Here is a 14,305-nt window from a genome sequence, read left to right as displayed (position 1 = left end):
TATGACAAATATTTTGCAACATGTCATACTCTTAACTCTATGCAAATAAGTTATTTATATTATTCATGATTGGAGTTTTTAGTTTCAAGTACAATGTTATAGTTGTCGACTACAAACTGTATACTTTAAATTGTAAAAACAAAAAAACTATGAAATAGTTTTGGAATTATTATGCAATTTTTTTTGCTTAAAATGTGGGAACTATGAAAATTATTAAAAAATATACTTTGAAAACTAGTCCCAAAAAATTACCACAGTGTTTGCAGAGCTTGGACTGCAAACTACAATTTACTGGTAAAACAACACACATCCTATCTTATAACCAGTTGCTGGTGTTTATAACATGGTTCAAAACTCTTTTTGAAAAGACATTGAACAACCACTTTAAGTTTCACTACTGTTTCTGAAACAGGCTCATTCCTTTTTCTCCATCTCTCACTCACATATAGAATACACCAGTCAAGTGACCAGAAAGTCTAGCTATATTAAGTGTATTACACTACATCCCTCCCCCATTTTTATTATTGTGTAGATATTGTTGTATCAACATCCGTTCATTGGTTAAATCCAAAGAAAGTTGTCTGTTTTCTACTTTTGATTAGTGTTTTGTTGTTGCCTGGTTTTTGTGTTTCTTGGTATATCATTTAAGTCACTGAAATAAGAATATTACTGTGCATATACTTTGTGTTCTTACAGCAGTGTTTTGAAGTTGGACAGATTTAGAATGATCTTTTGTAGTTATCATTGGTCTTTTTTATTGTTATGGTTCTGAAGATATATGATTGTAATTATGAGTTTTCTGTTTAATGTTCTTTGTACAATGTAGTAAACATAATCTCCTACTTTTATATTTGATTTGTTTGCTTGATTGGTTACATCACTCAGCTTAGTACTCCTTACATTTTCAACATTTAGTTGTTTGTGTAATGGAAGTTTAGTGCAGAAGGTATGATTAAACAATCTTTTGCATAGGTCTTCCCACAGTTGTGTGTGGTGTAATTTCATAAGAATTGATAGTTTTGACTGTATGATGGTCCTTCAATAACAGCCACTTACCCAGTGTTCTATGGAGTGTTGTGCCATACCAGCGAAGTGTGATCTTCCTTAGCTTGTAACCAAGGAGTTGCATAAAGTTTCTAAATTTCAGATTTTGAAAAGGTGGTTCTAGTGTGTTTGATACATTTGTAGCCTGGTATGAGATACAGTTTGTATTACTTGTTTATTTTGCAGAAAAACTCTTAATATTAATTGTTTTACCTTGATAAGGCACAAGTGGGCTTCATATGTTATGCTTATCAATAATTGTTATAGAGGTCTTGTAATAATCATCCGAGCATGATGTTTGCATTGGTCAATAACGAGTCAGTGTAAACTTTGACTTAGCTGTAATATTTTATGGTGGTTTTCAAACTGTGCAAGGCTCAGTGGTTAGTTTGCCATACTATGGTTCTGTGGTTCACACTTTGAGCCATGAATGCATTATAAGAATAACAGTCAAATCCCACCATTTGAGTAGAGTAGCCCACAATTTAGCAGTGGGTTGTGTGGACTAACTGCCTTCTAGTCTGTAACTTCAAAGTTAAAGATGGCTAGCACAAATAACTGTCAAATAGCTTTACGAGAAATTTAACAAGCAAATAATTGTGCCAGTTTTCTTTATGTAAACCTTTGAAATGTGGCATCCTTAATTTCACCCATAATGATGACTTTTGGCATAGAATGTAATTTTACATTTATAGTTGTTGGTTTGTAATAGTGCACGTATTTGTGTGTGTGGAGGAATGTATTCTGGTATGTTATGCTTTCCAGGCTGGTATTTCACAGTGTAATTGCATTGCTGCAGTTTTAAACTCCACCTTTTGATGCAAACTGAAGGTTATGACATGGGATTGTTGAGTATTGAATCCAATAGTTTATGACCTGAAATAATGTCAAAGTGAGAACCATACAAATATGGGGGTAACATTCCCCAACCCAAACAATAGTGAGAGTTGGGAGTATTTTTGCTTCAGATAATGCTACTGGCACATACAATATCATGGCTTTTATGATTGTTTGTTTCCTTCTATGTCAGTATACCACCTAATCCTGTAGGTAATGTGTCTTAGTGATTTTGGTTTTCTTCAATGGATTAAAATATCTTAACACTGCATCATGCTCCAGTTATTAATTCCATCAAATGCATTGTTTTGCTCGGTGATCTATACCCCAGGGGCATTTTTTTTTTTTTTTTGAGTATTGTGTGCAAAGTTTGAAATGAATATAAAACGATGGTTAACTGATCCAAGAAATGCTCGTAGTTTTTTCAGTATTATGTGTTTTTACTAATCTGGTCTCACTCCACCTCTAGACGATGTGCCCAGAAAATTCCAGTTTATCATTGAATTTACACTTAGTTTTGGATAAGCTGATGCTGTTTCATTTCAGTTGCTCAAAGACTAACTGGAGTGTGTGATCTTGACTCTTGATCTTTCCCATTTATCATTATATCAATACTGGTGTTTCAAACATTTGGGATTCTTGTTCCAGATGCAATTATGAAATTTGGATATTTATGTGTATATAAACCAACATTATGATAATTTTGTGATTGATGGGTCAAAATTAATGCTAGCAAATTACTGGTTAGTATTGCCTTTTTGCTAGTAAAACTTAAAGGGCACTAAAAAAAATTGCAGGTACACATTTCATAAGAAAGATTTGCAGGTTCTTATTATTTAATATCAATACACCCATTCAGTTATTTATATTGCAAGACTGTGTACAGAAGCTTACTATAGTTGTGACAAGACTGTTTCATGCAATGCAGATTTTGTAATCTCCAATTGACCTGCTTGGCATACCCAGGCTTAGTGTCAGGAAATGAGAATACATTTCAACTTACCAGTGCCATTGAAAAGATGTAGTATTTTTTCAGTAGAAAAAGCTGGTATATCCATGATGACGATGTTATTTGCTTTTTGATAGTTAAACAAAGATCTGTCTTTTCTTGAAGTTCCTTTTTTTTATCTCTAAAATGATTACACTTGCACATAATTTTCCTGTTATAGAGTACAGTTTGAAATTTCTGTAAGGTCATTCTTCGTGGTCCATTATCTCCTCTGAACAAGTACTCTCAGGATCTGAGACTGAGTTCTTTGGGTGCATAACAGTAGCTTGTTAACATTCACATTCTTTATATAACTGCTAGCTTCATTTGAAATGTTTCATACAAAATCATTGTGCTTATTGCAGTTATGGAATGTTTTTCCATATTTGGACTGCAGGAAAGTCCTCCACAGTGGGAAAATGGGCCTCCATAGCTGCAGGTTTATCAATGACTTTGTTTGCTTCCCATTGGACTTATTTTTCTTATGTTGATCTTGCACTTGTTTGTAGTTCCATGATTTACCTGCTTGCACTACAGGGCTTCATATATTTTTGCTTGAGATGTCTTCATCACTCTTGCAAAGTTGAATAATTCTTCCACAGCATGATGTCTAACTGTTGGTGATGATGTGTTTTGCACTACTTACAACTTTATTCCTCAATGTGGATCACTAAATTCACAAGTCTAGTATGGTATGTATAAGGTTTCTTAGTCTATTAGATGACAATGCCTAAACACACATTTCTTACTCAAGGTTGTTGCCTTTATTGAATTAGGGATATGGTGATAATTTTGTGGATGATTTGGCCATATTACTGATTTTGAAAACGAGTCTTTTATTATCTTAAAGTTTTCTTTCTTGCTCACGTTGCTTCACATTTGAAAGTTTTTCTAGGATCCCTTCCTCATTGCCAGTTATACTGTTTCATTAGTCTGTTATAACATGGCTCAAATACTCTTAGAATAAAGATTGGATAGTTTTTATTTCTCACTACTGTTTTACGAAGATAAATTCCACTCTCTTTCCTTATCTATCCCTTATACTCCTTTTCCATGTGACCACTCCCATATAAATACACCAATCAAATGAAAGAAATCAGAAAGAATAGCTGTATCACTTTTATTACAACTAGCTTTTTAAATTAATCTAAAAAAATGACTTGTCTTTGTTTATAAGAAAATAGGAAATTTAATAGTTAATATTTCTCATTGAATATTATATCAAAACTGAAAATACTGAATTGGCAGTGTATCTGACCAAGGAATTGTGTATTTTAGTTGTGTAGTGTTAATGGGTAGAAATCTCATTCAGTAAATAAAAAAGTATAACTGCTGTGGAAAGCACTGACCCACATAATTTATGTAAATGAACTTCTGCAGATAACTGGAGCATTAAAGGAAAGAGAAGGAACACAACGGGAACTGGAAGACTGCGTCATCTTAAAAAAGTTTGGCAGAGGTTTAGGTAAGTTTATTTACAGTCTTGTTAGTTGTGCTTTGGGTATGAATGCTATTTATTGATGTGTGCCAAACTTAACAGATTATTTTAGTGTAAAAAGGCAATCAAACTCAAGCTTTCTGAAAAATGAAATTTTTGGCTTGATTCCTATATTGTACTACAAATAGCGAACTGTTTACAGGGATTAAATGACGTTTTTAAACACCAGAAGTCATTGGTCTGTATGGTATTGAAACATTGAATAGGAATCATGTTGAAATGCAGCTATAGAATTGTCTGTGAGTTTGGCCTTACATAAATATTTGTACAAGAAGTTAGAAGATTAAAAATGGCTTATAAAGAGTTTAGTTTGGGTTAGCTTAATTGGACTGTTATGTATTTCAAGAACTTAATGGTTCTAAAAGCATGATGTAAGCTCTTAGTGTATAGCATTAGTAAAATTAAAGGATGTATAACAATTTGAAGTATCTAATTTCAGGAATGGGTTCAAAGAAGGAATAAAACCTAAAACGTTGAAACGTGTGGCTTCTGCATCAGCACCGACTTCAGCTTAAGATGAATTATATGTACAGTTGGCTGTTTGTCAAATAAAGCAGAACTTCCTTAAACCTTGTAATGACTTGTACTAAGATGTATATGTATTATTAGCAGTTAGTACATATTATAAAGACAGATGGAACAACTTAGACCAGAACTATTACCATGTTGTTATACTTGTTTTTGGTCTGTTAGTGCATTAAATCTTCATAACATTTAATAGCTAAATGATGAAATAAACAGCTCATAGTTCAGTCTATATGAACATTTTCATGGTATGACTTTGAAGAAAATCCTATCTTACCTCCTGGTGTGAAGATATTTTGTTACAAAAAAAAAAAGAGAGTTAAGAACCTTATATAACTCCCCTCCCCGTGTTAGTTATCAAGGGTTACATAAATATTTTTATTCTCATACCTATGTACATTTGTGAACATTTTTATTTTGCTTTACAAATACAGTTATTTACAGAGAATCTTCTGCACAGATCTGAAAACCAATTTAAAATACTAAATAATTGATACTCATAATTGCAACTCTTCCTCTGGCTAATCAGTGTATATTACAACAAATTTAAAAAATATATATATACTGTTGTCTATTAAATTAACAAAAACATCCTCCCATTTAATTTGTTTTGGCACCTCCTGTATAATAAACAATTTTCAGTAATTGATCTGGGTAAAATGCATGTAGTTTCAACAAACTTAAGTCAATTTTAACTTTTTGTGTACAATACAGCATCTAATTGTAAAAATCAAGAAAATTTCATTGGATTGACGTTGCTCAGAATATGTAAAAACTAACTGGTTTACTCCTGTATCTTGTGATATTCAGAATACTACACCATGTAAACCACATTGTTGCTACATGTTTAGGCCATTAGGCACAATTCACAAGTTGTGTGAACTTCATTAATAATTATCAACTGACTGCTAAATCACTTAGACCTTTTAACAAAACTAGTAATTTTCCTTGATTATTTTAATTCCATTTTCATCTAAATTGACCAGACAATTTATAAACTAAGATACTGTTTCAATAACAAAAACTTTATAGTGTGTAGCTACTAACTATAACCATCATATCAATCCTATGAGAAGAGACTGGATTAATTTATTCCCTTAGTAATTACACTGAAATGAATATGAGAGTTCATGGAAATAAATTTTTCTGTAAAATGGTCCAGAAATTTCAGTCCTCCAGTTGTAGCTGGATTAATGTTGTATAAACAGAGAGATACTTGTAATTTACCTTATACATACAAGTACTTTCTGGTATTGTTTCATTTAAATAGTATGTACCGGAAAGTTTATTTTTCAACATGTGCACACATTATTGTGGCTGAAATGCAGAAAAATATCTTTGTTTTTACAATAATAAGTAATTGTGGTTTTAATGATGAAGCTGAATCCCTTTTTGCCATTAAAATTAATAAAACTTGAACACTACTACCTAACAGGAAATTCTTACAAGGTTTGTAAATATAAATGTACTTCAATACATTATTTAGTATGGAAAAAGCAATCAGTATTTCTCCAGTCTATACATCTTGAATACAATACAGTTACTAAATGTACTTTATAAATACATACATCACATTCTATCTGGTATACTTCATTCTTTAGTTGATTGACATGAATAGCTTTCTAATCTAATTCCAAAAAAAATAGATATATATAGATTCCATACTCAATGATCAGAGAAAGTATTAAAACATTCTTTTTTGATTATAGAACTGAGACAACAGGTATTTTACACCAAAAGTTGTTTCAGTTTAACCTTCTCTGGAACTCAAGTTGATCAGCTGGAGTCTGAATGAGTGCTAAGTTCCTTCCAATTGTGAACAGTGCCATAAAAACCGCCATGGATCAACGAGCAAGCTGGGTGATAAGAGCTGCACACATTTCAAAAAATTCCATAGTATGGTGACACTGATTAAAAACAGTGGAATCAGTAGAGCTGGTCATTGAACCTAAAAAAAAAGTTGTGTTTATTACTTAAAGGTAGAATCTTAACCAATATTGTTTAAGACATAATAAACTTCATAATTTCTTTAAAAAACTGTCTACGTTGTGTGAATCAACATCAATAGAGAAATATAGCAGTGATTCAGAGTAACCTACATTTATTCAGTTTGTTACAATTTACTGCCTGAAACTTTACACATGTAAAATACTATGCATCAAAGGAGAATTCTTACAATATGTAAATCAGACGGTATATACAAAATATTCACAAAGCTGTGGCAGTTCAGGAATTAAAAAGAAATCCCAAAGCTTAAACAAGGGTATATACTCTGTCATAAATGAGAAATTAACTAAACCAATGTACACACACTTCAAGTGCTGTTACATTAACATTCCTGAGAACCCATGAGTGAAAGCAAAGGAAAATATGTTAGAACATATCAACCACACACACAGTCTGTCATATCCAGTGCTTACATGGCATTTCACCCAATAGCCGGGCCCATCAGGCTGCTGGCTGGGACATGACGTGTCTGGATCATTACTACTATATATATCAATTTTTATGTACAACTATTAGTGTATGAATTAGATTAAGAAAGTGAATAATAATTATCATATGTTCTTTCACAATATTTAAAAAAGTAGAACCTAGGATCATACATTATATATTAGCAGAGTATTAATATATTTTGTTTTACATTTTACCTACAAATTCCCCCAGAAAATTGCATGTGACATATTAAATGCTGAAAATTTCCCAATTTAAAAAAAAAAAAAAGGCAAGGGCTTAATCTGTTGGCTAAATCTAGTGATTCACCTTACTGGAGTAAGAGGAGGAGCCTGCTTTGTGGTTTTTCAACATACACACAATTCTGTGAATTAATTATGCTAAATGTAGTTTAACTAGAAAGAACTTCACTTACTTGATTCCAGATTATCATCACTATCCAAGGACTTGAAATCCAGGAGGTAACTTTTATAGTCAACTTGATAAAGCTGAAGGCTCATCTTAACCTGTTAAACAAATTATGGTAGCTTAACCATTTTATAGGTTGAAAAAAGATAACTTCCTCCTTTAGAAAAAAAACATACCAATATTTCAAAACTGGTGATTAACTGAAAACATTATTATGTAATTACTATTCTTGAAAGTTCTTACTCAAAGAATAAGAAAATAAGCTGTTTAATTAATGCTTCAGGAATAGAAATAAAGTGAAACAAGTATAAATGTAAAGAGAAAGAGCATGCTACAAACAGAAATAGTTCCTATTACTTGAAAATATTTTAGAACCTTTTATTTATCCAATGAACAAATTGTAAATAAGTATATTCAAAAAAAGAAAAATGATACAGTTAGTGTCAAAATGGAGAAGAGACTACATATAGCTTTAGGTGATGTAAATACATGATGATGACATGCCTCAAATGTTTAGAAACCATGTTAGAAAATTGGAAATATACACTTAGTTGTATGGTACATAACTCCAATAAGTGTCAGGTGGTTAAAGAAAATATACAATGATTAATATTCAAAGGTGAGTGTAAATTAAGCAGCTGACGTAGTTACTGAATTGTAATCTGTTTTGTACCGTATTACTTGCCAGTCAACAGTTATTAATCCTATACCAACATAGTAACTGCATGCCAACACCGAGTTATTAATCCTGCACCACTATATTACATGCCTGTGAAAACTAGTTGTTCACCAGAAAAATTTAAAGGATACAAGCTGTTTCTAGTTTGACACATTTTTCACATACATAAGATAGGTATATTTTCTAAAATACGTACGAAATCTATTTTCAACACAAACTCTACGTCATTTTCCCAGCATTATTACAAGTTCATGAAAACAGCTAACTCCTATAACCAAACAAAGGAACAACTAGTGCTCAATAAAAACAAAAATCATATATATGTTTATTTATTTATTGTGGACATAACACATTGGTGCTGTGATTTTTATTGAGAGTATGTGAAAGTGCTGTCAGTCTAATATATTAAACTCTAATGCTGTTGTACTTATTTTATTCTACTTATAAACTCATTTTCAAGCACAGTTATAAACAGTGGACAAAATAATGCTTTAAAATATGGTTACTCTGCAGTTTAAATGTTCCATATCTTATAGTAAGGAAGCAATGAAAACAAAACAGCCAACTATAGTTTCTACTAAACACGTGGCTTTCAGTTTTCCAAGACCCTGAGTCTTCTGCTGGCTTATCATGGGCACTGTATGAGATTCAATCCAATTTTGTATACTTACAAGAACCTTCAAGGTACACAAAAAATAGAAAAAGTGCACAATTCATTACACTTCCAATGTGTTTGTTATAGATAATCATAACGATGAAACTTGAGTACTTTCTTTCTTTCTTCTATACATATTACTGGTTTTGAACTTAGCCTGTACAAGTGTACTTTACATCATGGAGCTCACAAAACCACCACAAGACTGATGCATTAAAATTTTCCCAATGCTCTCTATCATTCTTCCTGATAAAATAAAAGTTTTAACATTTGTTAGCTCTTAATCTGTTGAGCTACATTCATGTAGCTTGTTTGTCATTGACCCTGAAACACTATACTACTTTGAAGCTATGTTTTGTGAGATTGTGCTCTATTTCACAGCTAGTCAAGGCAGTGCATATGGATTAGCTGAGTGTAAAACCATAAAGAAAGTCAGGTTATTTTGATCATGTTCCTTCTACTTCAAATATAATTTAATGGGAAGAGGATAAATGGAACACCTATTATTGTGTGATTTCCCATGCTAAATTATGAAGTCTCACTCTTGCAATGTTGATAATGAATGCTAGTAAACATAACAACCTGATAATGTAACTACTTATGGTCATGAAACCAGTTTTTGGAAAACTTTATGACCTGTCCTTAGATTAAACTGTTTTTCAAAATTGTTGTTTTATCAACTTTCTTCATAGGGATTCGATCATTTTGACTAAACTTTAAGGTAGCGTATACCCTTTACAGTTTTATCTAGGTTTTTGCCATTTTATCAGAAAAAACATCTTCATACTATGCTTTTTGTATGAAAATATATTGAAACAGGTACAAAGACATATTCTGACACATTGTTCAACATTACCACGATGGCTAATTTGCATATTATAAAAATAAAGAAATACAAAAGAAATGTCTTATATTCATGATAACTTCTACAAACATGACTGAAAGCTCCTGAAAATGGGTTCAGACTTTAATGTGATGTGAAGGATTCGTCTGAACTAAGTAAATCTGAAAATTAATTCAAGGTCAAATTACAGCACTAATGAGTATGCCCTCAGTAGGTTAATGGTCATTTAATAAAAACCAAACCGCTTATCAACTTTACCTTAGTATACACTAATAATGAATATTTATACCAACTGTAGTCTATAGCATCAATAGATCTGAAGTTATTAGTTAAAAACCACAATAAGAATGTCAACTGTCAGGTTTTGAGAAAAATGTGTTTAAAGGCATTTAAATGGAAAAAACCTTTATTTTTCATACTTTTTATGGGTTCTGAGTTTAGCGAAGACTTTTTTTGCACTAGACATTGAAAGTGAAAGGGTTAAGAATTCAAAAAATAAATAGATATTTTTTGACATTTAAAGGGTATACACTACCTTAACCTATTACAAAACTACCAAAAAAATGATCATCCTTCTTCGTTCCTAGAATGACAGCAAATTATGATAAAAATTCCAATTACTTATCCTAAACAGCCTCAGGCTTGTAATACTTTACATCAGTTTTCATTTAATTTTATTGTTACTTGAACCACATCTAACTACAAAACTTATGTAACAAAACTATATATATCCCACAATTAGAGCACAACTCAAGTTATAGTAAAGGATTACATAATGTATGAACAGCTTGCATGAGACACTTTCTTTTTCATTTATGTTTTCTTATCTAACATTACAAGTTTTTATTTTCACAATCAATGCTTGTTACACAAAAGCATAAAGCTATTTGACACATTAGGAGATTGATCACCATGAAGTTTAATAACCTTTTCACATAAATGTTCAATTTGAGAGTTCTTAAATATGCCTTAATTTAACATAGGTGACTCATTTTGTACCAAATCATTTTTGTTAAGCAGAGGCATTGCTTCTGTTTTATTCCCAGCATTATTGAAAGTTTGGAGAGTTTATTGGTTCCATAAAAATCTGCAAGATTAGTAACAGCCTCATCTTCTGGATCTTCAAAAATATTATACCTCAAGTATGTGTTATTTTTGTAGAAAAATCTATAGCTCAGATATATGTTACTGACAAGTTTTTGATGTACATTTAGGAGGTTCTTCATATGATGCAAATAAAATATGAAAACTTTAAAATGAAAATAAGTATAAGTTATCCTTATTGTGAAATTCATATTACATGCAAATATTTTATTTAAAAAATCTGATTTTTTTATATGCAAGACACTCTTCACTCTTATTTAAAGATTGCCAATTTTCATGAAGATACACATAGTAAATTCAAAATTGTAGTAATCGTTAATTCTCCAATATGGGCTTGGTTCCACTGCATGAGCAACACTACTAATGGTGGATGTGGCATATGCACTTTTAGACTTACAGATGAGTACGGACTGTAAAACCAGTCTAACACAAAGAGAAATTATCAAGAAATGGCTTAGATAAAACAAACAGAATGGGGAAAATAACCAAGTTTGCAAACTATCAAAAACATTGATAGTTGGGGATACTATCAGGTACTGCTATCAATTCTAAAACTTACCATTGATGCATTGCTATCAGGATGTTCAAAATCACAATCTATCGACAGTTTGATGTATTGTTACACTCCTAGCTGTGGTTTACTTTATTTTTAACCACAATTCATGCATCCATGTAAAAAATAGCCATTTTCACAGTGTGTAACCAGCAGCCACACCAATTCATATTGTAGCACATTGATGATTGTACATCTGTAACTGATACATGTATCTTTCAAAAATTATGTATATTTTACATGGATACACTAGCTACCTGGAGCATTGTACTTATATGCAGAAGTACAGCTAGAAATAATAAATATATTATTGGTGGAAAAACAAAAATTTAGTAAAGTATCATTAAAACTTGAAATTCATCTGTATAGGACGTGGTTAACTGCTCAAAAACCCAGATTTTGTCTCTTTGGTCCAGCCATGGACCTTGAGATGACCTCCAGTCTACCAGTGGCTCTGTCAGGCACTTCACCAATTTTCTTAAAACAATTATTAAACTTAATGTGTCATTTTACATTACAAACAAGAGAGCTAAGGTTGCCATCTAATATCTTAAATAAATATAAAAATAGTTAACAGTGTAATAAATTCTTTTCTTTTTCTTTCTGGGTATTATACCTGTATACGATGTATCACGAAGTATAAGATGAAACAAAAGTACTTACATATTTTGAGGTTACTGGATTTTTCCTGCGAACCCGAATATGGAAAGGATTGACAGCCTTCCACTCCTATATTTCAGTTATACACAAAATAATACTTCAGTAATTATCCTGAAATATTCAGTTATAAATATATTCAGTGATTTGCTGATTCAAGTTCAAGAGGAATCACTAAGCATATGATGTACTTACGTTTGATTAGTGCCCTGATAACAGAATGAATACAGTTCATCATAAGCATCACATATTAAAATAATAAAACCCTGTTTACTGGGACAGTATCATTTTACTTGTAAATGGTGTAAAAAAACTTGGCATGATGAATAAGGAGAAATTTAAGAAGATGCAAATGAAAGAGTGTAGCCTAAGTACAAATAGTAAATAGTTTCTGCATGGAAATTAGCAAAACAAACTGTGTTATCACTTACGATTAAATTCATAATTACACAATTATTCTAGAAAGCTGAAGATAAGTATTAATCTATAGAAGCACCATGATGCCACATGAAGATTTCTTTTGAATTGACAGGTGAATCTCGATTATTGAGAAGTGAAATTTTAGCATTCGTGTTGCAAGTTCAATAAATCAACAGGACAATTTGTTACAGTTCTGCTTTTCCAAGAATTAAAACATGTCATCAATCTCCAAACAATAATGGTTCTACCTGTGTTTGCTCTTGACTAGACTATGTAATGTAAAATTTTACACAAAAATAAAAAAAAAATCCTGAAAATTGCTCACTTAATCTTATGCTATTACAATAGTCTAACACATTACTTACTTATAATTCTGATTAGTTCTGGCTCTTGGAATTTTTCATTAAGACTCTTCATTTCTGACTCATCTCCATGATACTCTAACACATACACACATACTTTATAAAAGTTTAAATTAATCTTTTTTTTACTCATATTACCTGAAACACAGGAACAATGCTACCCTTAGGCCAAACTTATAACACATAATTAGATAATAACAATCTTAAAACTGTCGCAGGAAACACCTGACAAAAACATCATATCACACTGCACAACAGTGTTATCATTTCAAATATGAAGAAAACAGGTTTGGAAATGCACAAGTTTTTACTAGGATTTTACATCTTGCACTTCGTGAAAAACAAAATATTTTTCTCGTGTAATTGTGATAACACTGTAAGAATAACATGATAGAGGTGTAGATTCAAAAGTTACAATATTCCAGTAACATAGCATCTGTGCAGGTTGAGATAAACTAAACATCTTTTAAAATTAGAAAACCATGTATCAATAGTTTACTACTTCTTTGAAATTAAAAAGAGATTCAAATATAATTCAATGAATACAAAAATAAACCTGGAATCATGAAGTTCCATTCATAACGTATCTTTTTTCTTCCCTTATATAAATATTCAACTAAAACAAGGAAATAACCTAAAATACGCACAAACACACATTATTTCAACTGGGAAATTCAAAGGCTGTAATGTCTTTAAACAAATTAACCCAAAACTTACAAAATCCAAAGCCTTCATAGCCCTGAACACCTCACTCATAATGTCATATGGCTTACTCTGTGACCTGATACCTGAGAAACAAGAAACTATTTAATACATATTTTGTTTATAGTTGACTTTACATATACATATATATATCTTTAAAGATATATATATATATAGCCACACACACACAGATCAATGTGAACAATATAAGTTAACTGAGAAAATCATTTTTGTTGTTAACAATAAAAATTTCAGATTCAAACCAAGCAGAAATGTTAATATACAACTTGAATATTATTGAATTTGAAGCATGATGTAAAATCAACAAATTCCATGTATCATTCAAAATACAAGAAAAACTGTACAAATGGTTATTTTTTGCTGAAAATTCTTTTATATGACAAGCTGTGTTTACGAGTCAGATACTAGTTTTTTGAAATTGCAAATTTATATATATATATATATATATATATATATAAATATACTTAGTAAGAAACTGTCTTATTACCTCTGCCAATAGAAAGTAGATAGAGGTTATGTTTCTACTCATGTGTGTGTGTCTTGTCAGCAATATT

General features: G+C 31.2%; 1 protein-coding gene and 1 long non-coding RNA gene across 2 annotated transcripts in view; one reads left to right on the top strand and one right to left on the bottom strand.

Moving 5' to 3' along the window:
- Positions 1-2,879: 2,879 nt before the first annotated feature.
- Positions 2,880-5,012, top strand: LOC106472151. The gene is made up of 2 exons (XR_001291583.2): positions 2,880-4,334; positions 4,807-5,012. It is a non-coding gene; the product is annotated as an uncharacterized LOC106472151 (long non-coding RNA).
- A 275-nt stretch (positions 5,013-5,287) lies between these two features.
- The window catches only part of LOC106472150 (5'-AMP-activated protein kinase catalytic subunit alpha-2-like), a 34,240-nt gene continuing 25,222 nt past the window's right edge, over positions 5,288-14,305 (bottom strand). The window contains exons 13-16 of the mRNA XM_013932779.2: positions 13,746-13,816; positions 12,253-12,318; positions 7,762-7,852; positions 5,288-6,840 (exon numbers count right to left, since the gene is read on the bottom strand). Coding sequence (XP_013788233.1) covers positions 6,737-6,840; positions 7,762-7,852; positions 12,253-12,318; positions 13,746-13,816 — 332 coding nt within the window. The 3' untranslated portion in view covers positions 5,288-6,736. The remainder of the gene's footprint in view (positions 6,841-7,761; positions 7,853-12,252; positions 12,319-13,745; positions 13,817-14,305) is intronic.

The sequence above is a fragment of the Limulus polyphemus genome, unplaced genomic scaffold (assembly GCF_000517525.1).
Source record: "Limulus polyphemus unplaced genomic scaffold, Limulus_polyphemus-2.1.2 Scaffold5118, whole genome shotgun sequence".
NCBI classification, from domain to species: Eukaryota; Metazoa; Arthropoda; class Merostomata; order Xiphosura; family Limulidae; genus Limulus; species Limulus polyphemus.
Note: the sequence above shows the minus strand (reverse complement) of the source record. Positions and strands in the feature narration are given on the sequence as shown.